The sequence below is a fragment of the Naegleria lovaniensis genome, assembly GCF_003324165.1.
Source record: "Naegleria lovaniensis strain ATCC 30569 chromosome Unknown tig001, whole genome shotgun sequence".
NCBI lineage: Eukaryota > Heterolobosea > Eutetramitea > Acrasida > Naegleriidae > Naegleria > Naegleria lovaniensis.
In genome coordinates, this window is record NW_025407823.1 from 364,144 (window position 1) to 385,247 (window position 21,104).

The 21,104-nt window shown below is 36.4% G+C and overlaps 11 protein-coding genes across 11 annotated transcripts; 6 read left to right on the forward strand and 5 right to left on the reverse strand.

Annotated features, from left to right (window-relative positions):
• C9374_003713 (uncharacterized protein) lies at positions 1-5,998 on the forward strand (the record flags this gene model as incomplete). The annotated part of the gene is made up of 7 exons (XM_044693272.1): positions 1-512; positions 624-743; positions 805-1,333; positions 1,474-2,499; positions 2,628-4,510; positions 4,576-5,005; positions 5,117-5,998. 7 exons carry the CDS (start codon positions 1-3, stop codon positions 5,996-5,998), a joined length of 5,382 nt encoding a protein of 1,793 aa, XP_044555843.1.
• Positions 5,999-6,104: 106 nt separating this feature from the next.
• C9374_003714 (uncharacterized protein) lies at positions 6,105-7,382 on the forward strand (the record flags this gene model as incomplete). The annotated part of the gene is made up of 2 exons (XM_044693273.1): positions 6,105-6,826; positions 6,920-7,382. The coding sequence occupies 2 exons, from the start codon at positions 6,105-6,107 to the stop codon at positions 7,380-7,382; spliced, it is 1,185 nt and encodes a 394-aa protein (XP_044555844.1).
• A 166-nt stretch (positions 7,383-7,548) lies between these two features.
• C9374_003715 (uncharacterized protein) lies at positions 7,549-9,697 on the forward strand (the record flags this gene model as incomplete). The annotated part of the gene is made up of 2 exons (XM_044693274.1): positions 7,549-8,096; positions 8,191-9,697. The coding sequence occupies 2 exons, from the start codon at positions 7,549-7,551 to the stop codon at positions 9,695-9,697; spliced, it is 2,055 nt and encodes a 684-aa protein (XP_044555845.1).
• A 40-nt stretch (positions 9,698-9,737) lies between these two features.
• C9374_003716 (uncharacterized protein) lies at positions 9,738-12,254 on the reverse strand (the record flags this gene model as incomplete). Its single annotated transcript, XM_044693275.1, has 3 exons — positions 9,738-11,666; positions 11,856-11,953; positions 12,203-12,254. 3 exons carry the CDS (start codon positions 12,252-12,254, stop codon positions 9,738-9,740), a joined length of 2,079 nt encoding a protein of 692 aa, XP_044555846.1.
• Positions 12,255-12,756: 502 nt separating this feature from the next.
• On the forward strand, positions 12,757-13,677 carry C9374_003717 (uncharacterized protein; the record flags this gene model as incomplete). The annotated part of the gene is made up of 1 exon (XM_044693276.1): positions 12,757-13,677. The coding sequence occupies one exon, from the start codon at positions 12,757-12,759 to the stop codon at positions 13,675-13,677; it is 921 nt and encodes a 306-aa protein (XP_044555847.1).
• Positions 13,678-13,743: 66 nt separating this feature from the next.
• C9374_003718 (uncharacterized protein) lies at positions 13,744-15,495 on the forward strand (the record flags this gene model as incomplete). The annotated part of the gene is made up of 2 exons (XM_044693277.1): positions 13,744-13,945; positions 14,075-15,495. The coding sequence occupies 2 exons, from the start codon at positions 13,744-13,746 to the stop codon at positions 15,493-15,495; spliced, it is 1,623 nt and encodes a 540-aa protein (XP_044555848.1).
• Positions 15,496-15,635: 140 nt separating this feature from the next.
• C9374_003719 (uncharacterized protein) lies at positions 15,636-17,192 on the reverse strand (the record flags this gene model as incomplete). The annotated part of the gene is made up of 1 exon (XM_044693278.1): positions 15,636-17,192. The coding sequence occupies one exon, from the start codon at positions 17,190-17,192 to the stop codon at positions 15,636-15,638; it is 1,557 nt and encodes a 518-aa protein (XP_044555849.1).
• A 499-nt stretch (positions 17,193-17,691) lies between these two features.
• On the forward strand, positions 17,692-18,075 carry C9374_003720 (uncharacterized protein; the record flags this gene model as incomplete). Its single annotated transcript, XM_044693280.1, has 1 exon — positions 17,692-18,075. The coding sequence occupies one exon, from the start codon at positions 17,692-17,694 to the stop codon at positions 18,073-18,075; it is 384 nt and encodes a 127-aa protein (XP_044555850.1).
• Positions 18,076-18,103: 28 nt separating this feature from the next.
• On the reverse strand, positions 18,104-18,574 carry C9374_003721 (uncharacterized protein; the record flags this gene model as incomplete). Its single annotated transcript, XM_044693281.1, has 1 exon — positions 18,104-18,574. The coding sequence occupies one exon, from the start codon at positions 18,572-18,574 to the stop codon at positions 18,104-18,106; it is 471 nt and encodes a 156-aa protein (XP_044555851.1).
• A 709-nt stretch (positions 18,575-19,283) lies between these two features.
• On the reverse strand, positions 19,284-19,745 carry C9374_003722 (uncharacterized protein; the record flags this gene model as incomplete). Its single annotated transcript, XM_044693282.1, has 1 exon — positions 19,284-19,745. The coding sequence occupies one exon, from the start codon at positions 19,743-19,745 to the stop codon at positions 19,284-19,286; it is 462 nt and encodes a 153-aa protein (XP_044555852.1).
• Positions 19,746-19,851: 106 nt separating this feature from the next.
• Positions 19,852-21,060, reverse strand: C9374_003723 (uncharacterized protein; the record flags this gene model as incomplete). Its single annotated transcript, XM_044693283.1, has 1 exon — positions 19,852-21,060. The coding sequence occupies one exon, from the start codon at positions 21,058-21,060 to the stop codon at positions 19,852-19,854; it is 1,209 nt and encodes a 402-aa protein (XP_044555853.1).
• Positions 21,061-21,104: the final 44 nt, after the last annotated feature.

Consider the following 21,104-nt stretch of genomic DNA (forward strand, 5'->3'; position numbering starts at 1 on the left):
ATGGATTTACTGACACTTGGCATGAGCGAACCAAATCATCATCATGGTCGGATCACGCATTGCTCTCTGTCATGTACTTGCATCACTCCACAACAATTCAATACATCTCATCCTCGACTACGACGACAAGCACACAAACAATATATTGCTGTCTCTCTAAAACACTACACTAGTTTATTCATTGCTCTAATTGTTCTTTTATTTTATATTTTCCTGTCATGTCCCATGTGCTCAGCACAATCATTTGATTGCACTGGGAGAACATTTAAATTTGTGAGCGTCATTCCCGATGAAGACGATGCTACCAAACCATTCAGTGGTGATAAATTAAAAACATCCATTTCAAGTGGATTGGAATTTATGAAAATAGCTGGAATCATTCCGCCAGGTGTCACGATTCAAAATGATTTTGTTGTTACGAGAGGAAATGTTGACCAAGCCATTGATAGAATGAAACAATTAATTTTAGTGAATGGAACAGTTGAGGAGGGTTATGTGGGAATTATTGGAGGGTAAGTGATGACATCACACATTGGAGCGTATTTGGAATCATTATTATAATCACTTGACGTGTGTGTGTGAATGAATTTTTTGGCTCAAAAATTATTACTTCCAAACAACAGATATTACAGCTATGAATCACTGGCCATTGCAAATAATATTGCTGAGCCATTTGGAATACCAATGATTTCTTATGGATCTTCCACTTCAACCTTATCCTATAATCGATGGTTCTACAGAGTGTAAGTGTGAAAAATCTAAAATTGCAAACACACAATTTTTGACATTTCGTGTTAATAACAGAATTCCATCTTCCTTTTCAATGACAGCTGCAATGGTAGAATTTTTTTATTCTCTTGAGTTTAATGAAATTGCAATTTTGGCTTCAGATGAAGTGTATGGAAGAGATGCATCTGAAAATGTGATCAGAAATGCCAACTCGTTGGGCCTTAATGTCACAAATGCTTATTATTTCAAAACTGGAAACATAACAGACATCAAACGTCAAATCTATTTAGCAAAAGAAAGCAATACCAAAAAATTTGTCTGTGTTTCTGTATCTTCCAATGGTGATGCAGATGCTGTAATTCAGACGATTCACGAGGCTGGAATGGCACAACTTGGATATATTTGGATATTTGATGAAAGTTTTGCATATCAACCTGGACTCAGTGATAAGAATATTACACTATCGGTTCTATTGAATGGAATGATGTATGTGGAGTTGAATTCTGGTCTATGGTCTACAGATTTGTATTTTATCACACGATTCATGTCCACTTACAAGTATTCTACAATTGAAGAAACCTATTCACAAATTCAAGCATTTGATGTAAGTTGTGATGATGTATACAAGAATATCATTTACACACGCACATGCACATGCATGCACACACGCAAATACACACACACACGATTACTACATATTACTCATAATTGTTACGTATGAATAATCAAAAACAAACATTTTAGAGATTTGCCTACGATTCTGCTCTCAGTTTTGGATATGCCATTCGAACCATGTGTAAGGCAGGTCTCGATCCCACCAAAGGTTCCTACCTCTTGGCAACCATTCAACGAACTTCATTCATTGGAGCCAGTGGAAGAGTTTCCTTTGATAGTTTGGGAGATCGTCTCGGAGTGTTTTATTCAATCAATAGTATTAGTGACCATGATGTTAAATCAGTGGCCAAATGGAGTCAATTAGATTCCATTGTTTGGGATGAAGAATTTTTCTATAATCGAACGCTTCGAGTACCAGGAGGTTATTTGAATCAAGTTCAAATATTTTCCAATAGTCCACTCACAGGCAATCGATGGTTCAGCATTCCAAACGTGGCACGAGTACCACCAGAACGTTTTGCACATGCTCTTGCTCTTGCTTCGAACAAATTATACGTGTATGGTGGAAATTCACAATTAAGCACTGGATACTTCTCAGATTTGTGGTCCTATGATTTTATTACAGGTCAATGGCACCGGACAGATCCATTGGATGGATTCTCTCCAAAGGGACGTCATGGTCATGTCATGTGGACCATATCAGCCACACAAACATCTGAGGAAAAACTTGTCATTTTCGGAGGAAGGTCTGCAAGCTATTCTGATGAAATGTATGAATTTTCAATACTAAGATCTCAATGGAAGCTCTTGAATATTACAAACAAACCATTTGCTCGATTTGATGCACGAATTTCCGAGTACAAGAATGAAGTATACATGTTTGGAGGCTTAACATATAGTGGTGTGAGAGATGATTTATGGATTTTTAATAATGATCGATATGAATGGAGAAAGGTGACATATACCACTCCATGGCCTCCAGCGCGATATGCTCATTGCATGCAACCATATGTTGTGAATGGAAAGACGAATATTTTACTTTTTGGAGGAATGGGAGAAAATGGAGAAGTTTTGGCTGATCTTTGGAGCTTTAACATTGCTTCTCAAACTTGGACATTATTGAATCAAACTGGAGAAGTTCAAGGCCCAATATTTGTAAGTGACTACATTTATTGACAAATTTTCACAAATGGTGCATCACCTTTTAATCGCATTCATTTATGAAATCGTGACACATGTGACACCACTACTACTTTATCATGCCCTTTTCATAATGTCTTTAGGATATGGGATGTGCAACTACAGACAAGTATTTATATGTCTTTCATGGTAAAACTTCCAGACTCAACCAACAATCTCTCTTTAAGAAAATTATTCGAGTAGATCTTCCTCTAAATTCAAATACAGTACGATGGAAAGTCATTAACGACAATCTTCCCAATCCTAGATCCAACTCTCAAGTGGTTTCCTTCTCTAACTATATTATTTATTTTGGAGGATTTGGTTTGGATTATGATTTCAATGATTTGTATTCTTTCAATGTTTTGAGTACTAGTCTTGTGAAGGTGAATCGAGATTTTAGATCTCCACCTTCCTTGTATGCACATTCCATGTCCACACTTGGTGATTCTGTGTATTTATTTGGAGGCTTTACGAGTGATGATACTGCATCGGATGCTCTCTATCGATATTCTATTTCAAAAGAAGGTTGGACTTTTGTGGATACTTCCATTCGACCACATGCACGAGCATTTCATTCACAAATTACATTAGGTGACAGAATATGGGTATTTGGTGGTTCTGATTCCACTGCTAAATCATATTCCGATTTATGGACGTATTCCATTGATGACACAGTATGGACATTGGTGACTCCAACGAAAGGATCTCTATCTCCTGGACCCAGATATAAACATGCCATGACCAAGAACACAACTCATTTGTTTGTATTTGGAGGAAGAACACAATCGAATCAATATACAGATTTATGGACCTATGAAGCAGAAAGCAAAATGTGGACCAAAATCAAAACGCAAATTCCAACATCATACACGATAGGATGTACTGCAAAATTTTATGATGAATCAGAGACTGGATCCTTCCAAACAATTTTACTTTTTGGATGTCATGATTTTTCCGAAACACCAACCACCAATATTTACAAATTAGAATTTACAGATAAGAATAATGACATGGTCAAGTATTCAATTGCAGGAAATTTCTCAAATGGGTCCATACTCCCTCGTTCTGGGTCAATTGCCATCAAGGTATCAGGATTTGGTGCCATCATATTTGGAGGACGTGTGGGCAGTGAGCTCCATAACGATGTTCTTTTATTTGATGCAAAAACAAAGTCTCTCACAAAAATTGATCCTCCCTACACGGAACACACATTACCTCAACCAAGAGTATATCATTCCTATTCCTTGGTAGGAAATAGTATTTATGTTTTTGGAGGAGTAGGATCACCCTATGGCACTCGATATTTACTTCCTTCGATTCGATATGGAGATTTATACAAATACAATGTTGAAAATGTGTGTGATGATAAGGGATATCAACAAGGTAGTACGAGATGCTACTTGTGTGGTCCAGGAACTTATCAAGTGAATAAGGCTTGTGAATTGTGTCCTCCCGGTACTTATTATGAAAAATTTGGAGCCTCAGGACAATGTATGGATTGTCCGAAAGGTTTTTTCAATAGTTTGAGTGGAGCCAATCATATTCAATTCTGTCTTCCGTGTGCCTATGGAACGTATAATAATTTTACAGGGCAAGCCAAATGTTTACCTTGCCCTGAAGGTTCCATTTGTCAATTGGGATCTATTGAACCCATTTTCAACAATTCAAGAATTGTGAAAAGAACTTCTCAACAACCTGTTTCATATTCATCGAGAGAGATGGAAAATTCACAAGTCATTAAGATTGAAGCAAGTGTATTGGCCTCAATCACAGCTGCCATCATCTTGATTGCATTTATTGCTTGGAGAGTATTTAATTTCCCAAGAACCGAATGGTTGAAACGAATGGACTTTTTCTTTACTGAGAGACACAATCGATTGATGGGAACCATGATTAAGAGAAGAACCATTGTGGGAGCATGTTACAGCTTTGTAGTCTTAGTTGCATTCTTGGCCTATTTGATTGGTACCATTGTTCCGTACTAGTAAGTATTTTTGGAGATTTATGATGTATATATATATATTTCATTATTTCATTCACTTTTTAAAGCAATTATGGAAACTATGTGGAGAATAGAAGTTTAATTCCCAACTTGGCTGTATCTGAGGAATTTTATGGTGATATTTCGGTAGAAGTTCGAATTTTAGGTTTCAAAGGAGATTGCACGTTTGGATCGACTCTATCAACAATTCCTACCAAGTGTCAAGACAAAATTTCCATTGTTATGGAATCTGTAGACATGTTCAATGATACTATTACATCCATCACATGTAGAGATGAATTATCTGAAAATGAAATTAGTGCCTGTGTGATTGCTGTCTCTTGCTCTAAATGTACCATTGCAAAGGATAAGAAGCTTGCTGCTCTGCACTTTAAAGTTGGAGGTCCAAATGTATTTTCAAACGGGTATGACTTTTTGGTGAATGTTTCTTCAGCCTATGTTGATGTATATGCACCACAAAAACCACCTCAAAGATCTGTAAGTTTTTTTTTATTACAATACCACATTTTTGTTATTAATAAGTCACAATATGTGTTAATATGTGAATTTTTAATTGTGAAAATTTAATTATTACAAAATATTTGAAAGATCATTACGGGCTCTGTCTTTTCAGAAGTAGATCAATTGTATAGAGGAACGACCAATCCAACAGTTGTCTCTCTTCAGCTACTCCAAAACAAGTACACAATTCCAATTGATAACACAAAACGAACTGGTTACGTTATCGAATACACTTCAGAAACACAAGGAGATCAAGTAGACTTTAAGACATTTAGTCATGAAAATGGAGTTTATTTAAAAATTGAATTTGAAAAGGCCTCCACAACTCTAGAAGTCGTCTTGTCAGAAAAGAAAATAGTCCTTGTCTTCTTGACTGATTTATTAGCTTCTCTTTCTGGTATTTTCTCATTGACAGCTCTATGCATGTCATGTACAGAGTTTGTCATCTTCCACTACAAGAGAATTATGACAAATTTAATCAGCTTTAGACAAAAGCATAGCGTTAAGAGATATGCACCAGGTGAAATACTAGATGAAGTAATTTTACAAGGAACAACATTTAAGAGAATGAAGGCAGATCTTAAAGCACAAGATGATGACTTTTATGATGATGTGACAGTAGCTAAAATTTATCACAAGAAAGGAACTCGAAGAAATGTCGTATTCATTCCACCAAATGCTCTCGAAGATGAAGAGCTTATTGAATCCAACAATGCTGCTCGTATATCTTCTCAACCTCCTTCTGCAGAGACTTATTTTGATATGAGTGAACAGTATGAACCTCCACTGCCTTTGAATATAACTGGAACCAATGTTGTCCTCACTTCGACAACCTCTGCTTCAACATTGAGAAGAAAAGATTCAACTCTAAATGAACCATTCTTAGCTAAACAACCAGGCAGTGATGATATTTTGGAACTGGAAGATCACATGGCACCTCTGACCCCTTATTATAGAAGCGAGCAATAGAGTCACATGATAGATATCATACATGTCGCACTTCAATGATAATCAATGACGTTTGGTCAGGTTTCAGAGCGCTAGTGCATGCAAGAGAGCAGTCGCCGAAAAAAAAATGCAAAATCCCTCCAGTGAAAGTCTTGATCAAAAATCCATCGGAGAGTATTTTGTTGTGTTTGGTTTTATGAGCTTCTCCATTCTTATTCATCTCTATCTTCCATTACCAAGTATTTATGTATTCAAAGCTTATTTAATATATTTTGTGTTTCAATATGCTATGGCAAGATTCTTGCCAGGTAAAATAGTGAAAGGTTTGCCTTTAGAAGATGGAACTGTATTAGAATATAATTGTAATGGGTTGCAAGCATATTTGATCACACTAGTATTGTTTTTTACAGGTGGTCATTTGGGTTGGTGGAGATATTCAATTGTCTATGATCACTTACTTGAATTTGTTGCGATAACAAGCATTTTCCATTGGTGTTATTGGCTAATTGTATTTATTAAAGGAAGAATGTTAAAAAAGAGAGAATATAATGACGGATTATTGAGAGAAATTTGGTTGGGAGCTGAAAGAAACCCTCGAATTCTTGGAGTCGATTGTAAATTATTTTTTGATGGAAGACCAAGCTTATTGACATGGGTTGTTGTTGCATTTTCATATGCTTCTGTACAGTATGAAAAGTATGGTACCATTAGTACACCAATGGCAATGTATTTGATATTTTCGTTCCTGTACATGCTTGACTTCTTTGTCACTGAAGACCAGTTTATCACTGGCTTTGAAATTTATCAAGAAAGATTTGGATTCATGTTGAGTTGGGGAAATTTCGTGTGGTAAAGTATCATTACAATTTAATTTGAATATTCATGAATGATATGTTTGCAACATGATGTAATGATGACACAATTTAACTTGTCCCATTGAAGGATGCCATTTGTGTGCACTGCTCAAGCTTATTACCTCATTGAATGGAGTGACCTTCCATTGTGGGGTGTCATTGCTGTATCAGTATTGTGGATCTTTGGTTATGTGGTTGCAAGATTGTCCAATGCACAAAAAGACAAATTTAAGAGAGATCCAAATGCTCCTTTCCTTGGAATTAAACCAAAATATATCGAGACAGAGCAAGGAAGAAAAGTATTGGTGAATGGCTTTTGGAGTCTTTCTCGCCATCCAAATTACTTTGGTGAGTTGGCGAACTCTCTCAGTTTTGGTCTCATGTGTGGTTTTGATAAGGGTATTTTCCCATACAGTTATAGTATATTCATCTGGGTTTTGCTGTTCACTAGATACGAAAGAGATCACAAAAAGATGAAACAAAAGTATGGAAAATCATTTGAGAGGTATTGTTCTCTTGTACCTTACAAAATTATTCCCTATGTATATTGACAACATTAAATATATATTTAATTATCAAGCCACAGAGACTTCATGCAATTTGTTGATATTCAAAAAATTGAATCGAGAAAAAAATTATCCCTCTTTGCACCCTCGCTCTCCATCATCAACGCCTTTTTTTATTCCTCAACCACACAACTAATATCATCATAACAACATGGTAGTCTATAATTTCAAGAAAATTACACCCGTTCCTAACGGAAAGGAATTTATGGATATTGTTCTCTCAAAGACTCAACGAAAAACTCCAACAGAAATTCACCCACAATATGCCATCAATCGTATCCGTAGATTCTATATGAGAAAAGTAAAGTTTTGCCAACAAGCTATTCACGACCGAATTACTCTCATTCTGGACGAATTTCCACGATTGGGAGATATTCATCCCTTCTATGAAGATCTGATGAACGTTCTCTATGATAAAGACCACTATAAACTTGCATTGGGTCAATTGAGCACTTGTAGAAACGTTGTGGATGCCATTGGTAGAGATTACGTCCGTCTTTTGAAGTATGGCGATTCTTTATATCGTTGCAAACAATTGAAGAGAGCTGCTTTGGGTAGAATGATAACTGTATTAACGAAGCAAAACTCGTCATTGGTATATCTAGAACAAGTCAGACAGCACTTGGCTCGTTTGCCTTCCATTGATCCATCATCCCGTACATTGATTCTTGTGGGATATCCAAACGTCGGAAAGTCTAGGTATGTTATAATTAGTTCAATTTATGAGTGTTTAACTTTTGAATTATTATTGGCATCGTGTCTTTCCTCTCAACTAATTATACCAACATGATAGCTTTATGAATAACATGACCCGAGCCCAAGTTGATGTTCAGCCCTATCCTTTCACAACTAAATCATTATTTGTTGGTCACATGGAATATCGTTATTTGAAGTGGCAATTAATTGATACGCCAGGTATTCTTGATCATCCTCTTGAACAACGTAACACAATTGAAATGCAAAGTATTACAGCTATGGCTCACTTGCGCTCTACTATTTTATATTTATGTGATGTGAGTGAAACTTGTGGATACAACATCAAACAGCAATGTGATCTTTTCAAGAATATCAAACCTCTCTTTGCAGGAAAACCAGTTTTATTGGTCTTAACAAAGATTGATTTGGTTAGATATGAAGATTTGAGTGATGAGCATAAGAAAATGTTACAAGAAATTGCAGATATGTGCAGTGATATGATCGGAATTAGCAATCTTAACCAATCAGGACTGAATGATGTAAAAACAAGAGCTTGTGATCTTCTGCTCCAAAACAGAGTTGAAGCCAAGATTAATCACGGTAAGAAATCGGTAGAATCCATCCTCAATAGAGTTCACTTGGCTCAGCCAAAGAAGAGAGACGACAAAATAAGAGAACCACAAATTCCTGACAGCGTTCTTCGAAAGAGAGCTGGAATGGATGACGAATCTGGAGATATGGAAGATGAACCAAGAATTACGGAAAAGCATCTCGAAAATCTTGGAGGAGGAGCTGGTGTTTATACTCCAGATTACAAGAAGCACTACCTGTTGAAAAACGACGAATGGAAAAATGATATTATTCCAGAAATTATGGATGGCAAGAACATTGCTGATTTTGTTGACCCAGAAATTGACAAAAGATTGGAAGAACTTGAAAGAGAAGAAGATGAAAGACTTCGAGAAGAAGGTGGATTTGAAGGCGGTGTAAACTATGCTGATGACGAATTCTATGTTGACTCTGAAGAAGAAGAAGATTTCCAGAAAATTATGGATAAGAAATCTGTAATTATTCAAACGAATAGAATCAATAAGAATACTAACCATCCTAAACTTACCAGAAAAGATAAGCCTATTGATTTGAACTCTATTGTTTCTGAATTGAAAGACAGAGGTGTTCCACAAGAAGCTTTGGATAAAGCTAGATCATCTTCAGTTGCTAGAACTTCATCGGTTGGTAGAGGTCACAAACTCGCAACATCCAGTGTTGGACCAAGAGCTAGAAGTGAGAGTAAAATGGCCAAAAACAGAAGTGCTAGTGAGAAGAGAGCAGCTGCCGAATATGAGTCTGTTGATATTGATAAGACCGCTCTCAGCAAGAAGAGATCCTTAACACCTCACAATCCTCTTACTGAAAAGATTGGTAGATTTGCAGGTATCAAAGATGCCAAGAAACAAGTTTCAGCTGTCAAGTTAGGTCTGAAGAAGATTAAGACATTGCAAGCAAGTGGCAAACGTACCGAGGCAGATCATGTCATCTTCAACATGAAACCAAAGCACTTGTTCAGCGGTAAGACAACGATAGGAAAGAAGGATTACAGATAAATTATTAAACAGTTTTTAATCATTGAGCGTTCGTATTGGTTCAGTCAGTGGTGTTAGGTGATGAAACTGTACTTGGAGCATCACCAGGTCTTGGTGGTAATACCTGAGCAATATGATATGAAGGACCTCTGTAGCTTGTTTTTGAGGCACTTTCAATCATGTCGATGGGGTGTTTTTCAAGCATGTTGAAGGGGCACTTGCAAATCTTGCTGCTGTAGGCAGGTCGAAAATCTTCAAACGACTTGTTTTCAAAATGCCAATACCAGAACGCAATATCGAATGACTGGAGTAAGGTTTCATCTGTTTTACCTTCATCGTTAAAGTAATCTGGGAAATTTGTTTGAATGCTGATATGGAGCTCATCCAAGTCTTTGTGACTGTCAACAATGTATTCTTCTTTTCCAATTAATGTAGCAATCTGTTTGGGTAAATTAATGGTCATGCTATAGTAGCCAAAACGTTCCAAATTTTGAATATATGATTTTACACATCCCTTATTGAGATGATTTTCACATTGTTTCCTCATTTTGAGTTTGTCTAAAACGGCATACACGAAATGCATTGGATTATTCTTTTGAATATCAAACTTTCTAGATCCATTAAATTCACAACAAACTTGTGACACTTTTTGCAAAACCTCCTTCACTTTGTCTGCACCTGTAATAGTTGTAATTTCATGTCCAACGACTCTCTTTGACTTGGAAATTCTCACTAACGCAATTCCATGATGTGTGTATTCCACAAGAAATGGACCAATGAGAAGTGCAGGATAAAATACTCCAAATTTGTGAGGTTTAAATCCTTTGAGTTGTGACTTGTTTTGTTTTTGCATCTTGAACCAAACTCCGCGATCCAAAGCATTAAAAACGAATTGAATTTTGAGGAATGTTTTTTTCATACTTCTCACTGCATTCTTTGAAGAGTTTGTACTACCACTACTATTACCACTATTACTACTACCACTTGGTGCTGTGTCATCTTCATCATCATCGGGCATGTAATGTTTGATGTTAAAATATTTAAACATGAAACGTTCTGGAATGATCAAATCTTGAACAATACTTTGTAAATTGTGAACTTGGAATGGTAATAAATTCACATTACTTAAACATGATTGATAAGAAGAGAAATATTCATCAGGAAGTGTGGAATATGGAGCCACAGGAACTAACAAATACTTATTGTTATTGGAAGAGGAATTTAAATTGGAACAAGATGTCAAACATGGACTGGATGTATTCGCTGTTGTGGAAGTCGCTGTAGAATTTGTGTCACTAATCGAACTTCCAGAAGGAGAAGAAGGTTGTGAAGATGATGATGGTTGAGAAGACAATGAAGATACTTCATTCATGATGAGAGTTTCTGCGAGATATTCTTGTAATTCCTTGTCTTCTTCTGCTTTATCTTGAACTGTGAAGGATTCCATTTCCATTTTGAGAAAATAATCATCTTCAACTTCTACTTCAGAAATTGTAATACCTCCTGGATTATTATTCAATGACGATGTTGTGACATTTGACACACTCTGATCAGAAAGAGAGGATGAAGATGCCTCTTCTGATTCCATCATGTATTTATCAGTCAATACTGAAAATTTTCGTTGATGTTGAGCAAAGAGAGGAATTTGATGTTCTGCAAATCCAGGTGACGATTGTGAAATGAGAGAAATGGTCGAAGCCGATGCTGTAGAACCAAAGGCACGAGGAGGTGTCATTAATTGAGACATCGAGTCACTTAAATTTGACATGTTCGAACTTGCTCTCTTGTTTGAAGAGTTGTAGTGTGGTCGACTGCTGAGAACCACATTGTAGGGATTGATTGTTTTCATACGTTCGATGAGTTTTTCAATTTGATTGTGAAGAGTGATGGCCATTCCAGGTGTGAAACCTAATCGCACAATGTCTGCTTTTGTTACATTTTGACAAAAGAAAGTACCATTGATTTTGTTCTTTTCGAATATTTTGTAGACCTGTGTGTGTGGGTGAGGGTGTGTTCGGGTGTGTATATGTGAAGAGTTTCGAGAGATGAGGTTTTTCATGAATAGTTGTGGTAGAGGTTGTTGTTGTTGTTGGGTGAAGTGGTGTTTCAAAAATAATGAACATGTGTGTGTGTGAACCATGAAATGTTAAACATATGTCGATGATATAAATCTTCATACCTTCTTGTCATGTCCCTGATTTTTAAGCCACATCACGACCATTGGTGTGGACCATTGACTCAGAGGATAGTCTTCTAAATTTACACTTTCATTTTCACCTATCGTGTTGTTAGATGTTTGCAAACAATGATGATTGTCAGATTGTGTTGTCATGATCGTTGAAAAATAAAGAGAGATATGCGAGAGAGAGATGATAAATACATTTCATGTATCGGATTCGAGAAGAAGATGAATATCACACACATTGGATATGATGATGAACAAATGAAATGAACGAACATGAAAAGTTGGTTGTCAATTTGAACAAGTTACTTCTCAACAATAACAACAATTGTTGAAATACCTACTCCTGAAGCCAAAAAAGCCTCCAAATACACTCTTCTTTGGTTTTTTGCTCATTTTTTGGAGTTGTTTGAATTTTAAATGACAAGTGATTGAGATAGGAGATGATGACAAACACAATCATTCAGACTGGACGATGGATTAAATTGGACCACACATCAAAGATGTGACCTCGTCTACTCATATTGATCTCCCCATGTTTCAAACAATTAAGAACTCGTGATCATTTGTTGAGGTCTCTAATATTGAAGGAACAAAATTGATGAGAAAGATAACGTGTTGCCATCTTTCCTTCTTGCGTAAAAACGTGTTTAATTATGATCCATTCAAGCAGGTTGCTTCAATTACCAACTTTCCCAATTTCAACAACAGATTCGGTGATGTGTTTTTGTAAACGGAAGCGCTCGCATTGTGTATTTCCCTCAATTATTTATTTTTAGAGTGACGAGTTCATACAAGACATGATCGTCAAACCTTCATAAAGCCTTGTTCTAAAAGCAGCTTCTAAACAAATCAAAAAAAACAATCCAAACAACAACAACTGTAAAATACTACCAAGATGCAAATCTTCGTCAAGACTCTCACTGGTAAGACTATCACTCTTGAAGTCGAATCCAACGACACCATCGAGAACGTGAAGAGCAAGATCCAAGACAAGGAAGGAATCCCTCCTGATCAACAACGTTTGATCTTTGCAGGAAAGCAATTGGAAGACGGAAGAACATTATCCGACTACAACATTCAAAAGGAATCCACTCTCCACTTGGTCTTGAGATTGAGAGGAGGTATGCAAATCTTCGTTAAAACCTTGACCGGAAAGACTATTACTCTTGAGGTTGAGTCCAATGATACCATTGAAAACGTTAAATCCAAGATTCAAGACAAGGAAGGTATTCCACCTGATCAACAACGTTTAATTTTCGCTGGTAAACAATTAGAAGACGGAAGAACCCTCTCTGATTACAACATTCAAAAGGAATCCACTCTCCACCTTGTGCTCAGACTCAGAGGTGGTATGCAAATTTTCGTCAAGACTTTGACTGGAAAGACCATCACATTGGAAGTTGAATCCAATGATACTATTGAAAATGTCAAGTCTAAGATCCAAGATAAGGAAGGAATCCCACCTGACCAACAAAGACTTATCTTTGCAGGAAAGCAGCTCGAAGATGGTAGAACCTTGTCCGATTATAACATTCAAAAGGAATCAACCTTGCACTTGGTTTTGAGATTGAGAGGTGGTATGCAAATTTTCGTCAAAACTCTCACTGGTAAAACCATTACTTTGGAAGTTGAGTCTAACGATACCATCGAGAACGTGAAGAGCAAGATTCAAGACAAGGAAGGTATTCCTCCAGATCAACAAAGATTGATTTTCGCTGGTAAACAATTAGAAGACGGAAGAACCCTCTCTGATTATAACATCCAAAAGGAATCCACTCTCCACCTTGTGTTGAGATTAAGAGGTGGTTCTAATTAAACAATCCATTTTAATTTCTAAACTTATGCTTGTATTCTAATTTCAAAAAATCATCACATAAAAATCATGTCACAACTTTATTTGCTTGTGGAATTCTCGTCGGAAGGAAAGAAGTCATCACTAGATGGCGTCCATCAGTTGAGAACAACAAGAGAAATTTCCTTTACCAAACTCTTCTCCAAATTTTGCTCCAAATTCGACGAGCATTTGGCTGAGCTGTTATCGGAAAAGAGAAACACAGTTATTGGTATGATGAAAGAGAAGAAGTGTAGGTTGTGATGATGATACTTTGAAAAGTGTTGTTGTTGAGAGATAAATTGAATATTATGACCATCCGATTATTATATTCGAACATATAATTATTCATCATCAATACCTTTTAAAACCATTCATACAGACAATGAAGAATTATGTAACAAAATTATGGACTACCTTTCTGTATTTTGTGGATTGGCTTGGAATTTGTCCATTTCACCTCGAACAAGCAACTCCGATTCACCAGTTGTTGTTGTTGCTCATTCTTCCACGAACGATCTTGCTAATGATCACAACTCATCAGAAATTCAACCATACCAGGCGAGTGCAAGTGGAAACGGTGACTCTGCGGTTCTCATTCGGGAAGAAATTGCTGAAGAGGATGACATCATGGAAGTGAAAACCTTAGAACAAATTCATACATTAACTGAGTCAGAGCAATACACTCACGCATTGCCTACTCTCAGTCATTTACAATATATTGCAATTTATGATTGGTGGAATGAATCATTTGGAAAGGTTGAAACGAATGATGCTCTCTACGAAATGCTCATGATGCTCTCTACAGCTGCTGTATCTTTAACACAGGCAGCCACTGAGAAATCAGATTACAAGACAAGTCTCCAATTGTTGATGAAAGCAACTTCTATTTGGAAATTCTGTGAATGTCATGTATCTCCTCAATTTCACCACTCCAATCCAACAAACATGAAATTTGTTCAAAGCAATTCTGTGAATATGTGTAAACTTATGAGTCTCTTGAGTAGAGCTCAAGCTCAGGAAGTAGCCATTAAGATTGCCACTGAGAAAGGTATTACTCAATTGGACTCGCTTGCAAAATTATGTCGATTTGTGTTTGAAAAGTATTCAAACGCTTTGAAATTAATTCCACAAAATGAATCATGTGTGACCAAGTTGAAAAGTTATTTACTTTTGAAAGTGAGATTGTATGATATCATGTCTCACATGTATAGTGCATTTCATTACAACAAGAATGATGAAAATGGAAAAGCTATCAAATTAATAGATGAAGCAATGAAAATGTTTGACAGCTTATCAAAATCGATCAAAAAAGAATACATGAAAATGTTATTTGATAACAAAGACAAAACCCATCTTGAAAATCAATTCAATTATTTGGAAAGCGAGTTGAATCGATTTAAAGAGAAATATGCTCTCGAGAATACAATGGTTTATCATCAGACGATACCTGAAACAGTTCCACAAGTACTCGAGTCAAAAGAATTGGGACATGTTGAAGAATTTGAATTTCCAGAGCCTCATACTATTTGGCAAAATGCATCATTGGTTTATGCTAAATTTGAACTTGGAACTATCACTCTTCAACACACTACAGAAATGCAGCAGCAACAACAACCATCAGTAGAGGCTCACATTTCTTCTGAAAATCAGATAGAAGACGAATTTAATGATTTCATAGTAATTGATTCATCTCAAATTCCACCAGAAGCTTGTCAAAACATTATGAACAAGCCACAAAAACGAAATCGACGAAATCAAGACGATACATCAGAAGGTCCTAGTTTATGTATTATTTTATAGTTATGATGAACTGTAGAATGACATACATGTTGGAATATATGTACATGGATGGTAATATTGATATATATTTACATGAATTCTGGAAATATGGAAAATTTTTCACATCTTTTGAAATATTTCTGATCACAAGTGTATATATATTACTTGTAATATCTAGCCACAGGCTCATATTCAATTTCTTTCATTTCATAGGATGGACTTGGTTTGAAATATCTTGCCATTGATTGCGGATTCATCATGACATACGAAGAAGGATGATAAGGTAATGAATCATTCATTCTCATCGAATTTCTATATCTATTCTTTCGTTGCTTCTTCTTTTTCTTGGACTTTCTTTCACTATTCTCTGAAGAGTTTCTCTTCTTTTTAGACTTTTTAGATTTCCTTCGATGTTTCTTCTTCTTGTAAGGTCCAATTAAGCATTTCATAATACCTCTTGGAAGTAGAGAGCAACAACACGCACAACATTTACACGATTGGAAGAGAAGACCAAAGAGACCACAACGCCACATGAAAACAAAAATGATTGGAATGGTGATAATACCAACAATGGCAGCAACCCATCCAATGATGTAATCAATGCAACTGTGTAGGACAATGCAAATGACATCAAAGGGAGAATTGCATTTGCATTGACTATTTGAGTGATCACCTTCTATATTCACTTTTCCTGTCTGATCAATCGATCCATCAATAGCTTTCTCAAACGCATAGTCCTTAGAATCAAACACCACAATAATGTCTTGAATTTTTTCTCCATCAGAATACAACAAGGTCACTTTACATCTGTTGGATGTTGCAAATTCGTGTGACGTTCTTATTTCAAAGTGTTCTGTCACTGTTTCGGCTGGTGTGATGACAACCCTTTGTTGCAAGATAGGTAAAATATTTTCACTACAATCTGTAATAGTAATAATGTAAGAACACTCACTTGTGCCAGTGTTTGACACAGTTATTTGCATCTCCCCTTCCTTTGACATGGCTACAAATGGCTTAACAAAAGCGGACACAATATGACCTGCACTTTTTTGAGATAGGAACTGTACACTGGCAGCGTTTACAAAAATTGTCAGAACTGAGTTTGTATCTTCTGATGTATCCATGATTAAGGTTTTCTGGGCTCCTGTTGAATTCATCAAAAAGGACCCAAAGTTTGATATTATATATTTTCCAGATCTTGACCCTTCCTTCATAAGTGCAATGTCTGTTTGTCTTAAATCTTCAAGTTGGTTACCAAGGCAAGATAACGGCAACTGAGAACAAGCATTTGGTTGATTCCTGAACGCAGAAAAACTAACTCCGATTTTATCACACTCCGAGCCACTCATTGTTACCATATTTTTATCAACCAGCATCCAGTTCTTTGACCCTTCGAGAACAATTGGATGGTTCTTCGGATATGCTGGCACGAAAAGCATCTTGGACTCAAAAGTGGGTAACGCTTTGTATTGCGAAAAATCTCCATTGAGAGCTACGCTTCCTCCCGAGTTTAATGTGGCCACCTTTGTGAAAGGAGACACCTTTGCTTTACCCAAAATTCCAAGGTCGACAGTAATTTCGAATTTGGTTGTAAACGGTTCTATTTCATATCCGTCCCAGTCCACTTCATGCAACCTCATGCAATGAGCCGATGATTTCATTTGTAAAAATCCACAATTAAGGTTCCCTCTGCTTCTTTCATTATCAATACCCACCATTTGGGCTGCGCTGCAAGAGCAGCAAAATCCTTGACTGCCTTCTATATTTTCTCCCTTTTGGTTTTTTGTCCAACCACAGGTGGGCGACTTGCTTTTGGGAGAATCGTCACAGCTGGGGATCAGAAAATCTGTCTTGTAAATAATACTTTCTGAAGGCTTCCCGTTGAAAGTCTTCTGGTAGATCAAAGGATATATTGCGACAGGGGGCGACTTTTTGATACTACCCTTTACTGCTAGATGAGGAATAACTTCGCCCTTAGAGTTTACACTGGAGTCAACTGTGAACTCCAACTGTTCGTTATTTCCAAATGATAATGCTAATTGAATTTCAAGAAGAGAGGAACAATTTTCTTCGGACGTGCAGGTCCTAATCTTTGATGAAATAGCTGAGACGAAATTTCGACTAATTATCAAGCAAAGTAGAAATATTATAATTTTGTGCATTTTTTAGCTTGCCCAATTAAGAATTTTCTTGTTTTGGAGTTTTAAAGAAAAAAAGATGAATAACTTTACTGTAGAACAGTTGGTTCAACAACTACAAGAAGAACGCGAGAAAACCAGTGCTGCATCTAATCGTTATCAGAGTCTTCAACAAGAGTTGCAAGAAGCAAAAACCTTCAATGCTTCTTTGGTGAAGAGTTTCGACTCTGTGGAGAAGCAAGCGTTACATTTGAGAAAACAAAAGGACCAGCTTGAGTCAAATAGTAAAAGTTTTCAACAGAAAAACAGCGACTACATTGATCAAATAGAGCTAGCGTTGAGTGACGTTCAACTTGGAGACATGAGTATTGGTGATCTCAACCGGCTTCACAGTGTATACCTCAACGAACTCACCAGAGTGAATCGATACCTTAGCAAGCTTACCAACAAGGATAAGGATTAAGATCACTGTCCAGTTTAATAAAATTATTTTACAAATACAAGAAATATTCTGACTTTTGTTGCAACAAGACATCATGTCGTTTCTTATTACACATCAAATCTCTAGAATTTTCCAAACTCTTCTTAAACTTGTTTGATTGTTGTTCCTTATTCTGTGGCTGCTGCTGTGGTTCATTCGTCTTGTCCGTCATTTCGTATTTAACTCCTTCTTTATCAACTTTCAATTTTCCGAACATATTGTTGTGTGATTGCTGCTGCGAACGTTGATGTTGCAATTTTTCGAGAATTTCATGTTGTGACTTTTCCTTCTGATTCACTTCTGCAAAATGATGCAAATCGGAATGTGTGCTTGTATGATAATATCGTAAAGTGGAGGATCGGAATTGTTGAGAACAATAATTCATGTTCGATTTGTAAAGCGCTGATTTGAGGTGCTTCATGGTAGCTGCGGTGTTCATGAGGTTTCTAAGAACGTGATTGTTATGAAGAGAATGATTCATTCCTTGTGTGTGTTTGTTGTTGTGGTATTGTTAGGAAACAATTATTTGATTTAATTTTAGGATTCAATCGACAATTCGCTTAGAATCAAATTAGATGTTGCAGTTTGGGAGTTTATGCAAAATTGTGAATGAGGATGACACTGGATTACCTAGTTGGAGGAATATCTTGCTAATTGCTTGGTGTTGTGATAGATGTAATTCTTGTTTTTTTTGTGTGTGGATGGTTGTGTGACTTTCTTCCAACGCTTTTGAGTCTTGATGCCGTCATCCACAAAGATGCACGTACCATTGGCATGTCCCTCAGTTAACTGCCCGAAGAAAAATTTGGCGATTAAACCACTTTAAAAAAACGCGAAAATTCCAATGTTCTTAATTTGTACAAAAATGGAAAAGTGGACATCGTGGGCAACACGAAACGATTGAATGTGACCCTCACTCACTGTGTGATCTATTCGACATTTTGGTCTTAAAGGTTGTGTTCATATATCATGCAGAATGAGATTCAAATGACATTGAAACCTCAACAATTCCTTAATCGAATACCATTTGGATCTAGGTGCAAAACTCGATTCGAAGATGCAAGCAGGATGATGAACATGTGTGGTATCTTCGACGCTTGGAAATATCTCGAGTAGGTTCTGAACCGATTCCTTGTTAAAATCATTGATAAATTATTGAAACATTTCAATTTATCGTTATCATAACAAATTTAAACAGTATTTCTATTTCTCGAATCTACAATAATCGTTACAGGTCCATCATTCTCCAAAGCCACATTCATATATTCACCAAATGCTCCTTCTTTCACTTTTTCAGCTTTATATTGTTCTTGAACTTGTTTCACTGTTTGTGAAAAGAAATATTTTGCATCTTCGGTTTTCATGGCTGTGTGAAAATCTAATTTGTTTCCTTTAAATTTGTGATACAATGTAAATTGAGAAACGAGGAGAATTTCATAATCCTTATCTTTTACACTTGCATTCCATGGTTTCATATTTTCATCATCCCAAACTTTGGTATTGATTATCTTTTTTACAATGTAATCCATATCTTCTTGAGTGTCGGATCTTTCAATTCCGACGAGAACCATGAGTCCTTTTTGAATTTGACTAATGAGTTGATTGGATACAGAAACACTGGCAGAGTTTACACGTTGAATGATGGCTCTCATGTGTGTGTGAAGGTTGTTTGTTGTGATGATTGAATGTTGAGTATTTTTTAATTGTTGATTGAAAAACAAGGTCATGCATACAGAAAGTCAAAACATGGTGGACAGGTTACTTGTGTTGCTCTTCTTTAAGGTTTTGTAGAAAATCTTGCAATTGCTCATCCTCTGTTGGGGCTTTTTTGGAAGCAGTATTGAATCGTTTAAAGTCTTGTTCGAGACGACGCATATCTTCCTCTTGTTGCTTGAGTTTTTCAGCTTGTTTGAGTTTCTCCTGTTCCAATAAATCTTGATAGTATGTTTCTTCATATTCTTTGGATTTTTCATTAATAATTTTGAAGAATTCATCCATTCCTTCTCCAGTCATGGCACTTACACCAACAGTATCAATATTTTCATAAAATTCATCCAAGACAAGAGACATGGAATGAGCCAAAGAGCTACTGTAACTCTCGTCCTTCGAAAGAGCGTCTTGGAAAGCCTCATAATCTTTCATCCATTCCTTTACAAATTCATGTCTCACAACGTCAATCTTGTTGAAAACAATCAAGAATGGTAAACGAGTCTTGTAAAGAATGCTACATGCGTATAACATGTTTGACATGAACGTAATTGGGCTTGTGTTACGGCTAGTATCTATCACGTAAATGATACATGTTGGAAAAGACGATGCTAAACCTTCGGAAATGATTTGACCACTTGCCGACCAAGTGAAAATTTCAATTTGTCCTGGAGTATCAATGAAGACATATTCAAGATTTTTCTTCTTTTCTAAAGAGTTGGAAGTCATAGACATTCCTGCATCAAAACCTGTTCTCGATTTTCTATCAATTAAATCAATCACCTGATCAAAACGAGTAGCAAATAAATTAAGAGATGTTAAAATTCCTCCGTTAGGTCCTAGATTATACTGTTTCATGACTTCCTTATAATTGACTGTATCTCTAATATCAATATTAGCACCATAAGGTACGTCCAATACTGCAGGATCCAAATTAATAATATATGATGGATGTTGTTTTTCATAAACGTATGCGTTAATTCGTTGCATGAGAGTTGTTTTTCCCGATCCGGCCATTCCGACCACAATACAGGCAATAGGGCGTTGTTGTAAAGGGAGAGGTTCTCTGGAGACTAATTCCGACTTTAATTCGAGTGTGGAAGGCTTCACTTGAGGCTTGGCTTTCACCACTGTTGGTGTGTTCTCTTCAATATTTTCTTCATCGTGCATTTCTTCATCCGATACATGTTCAAATTCCTCATGATGATGTCCGCATCCTTCGTGGCTGCATTGGTGAGTGTGGTGATGATTGTTGAGCATTTTTTTCAGAGTGATTTGTTTTTTTAATTCACCAACTTCATGGA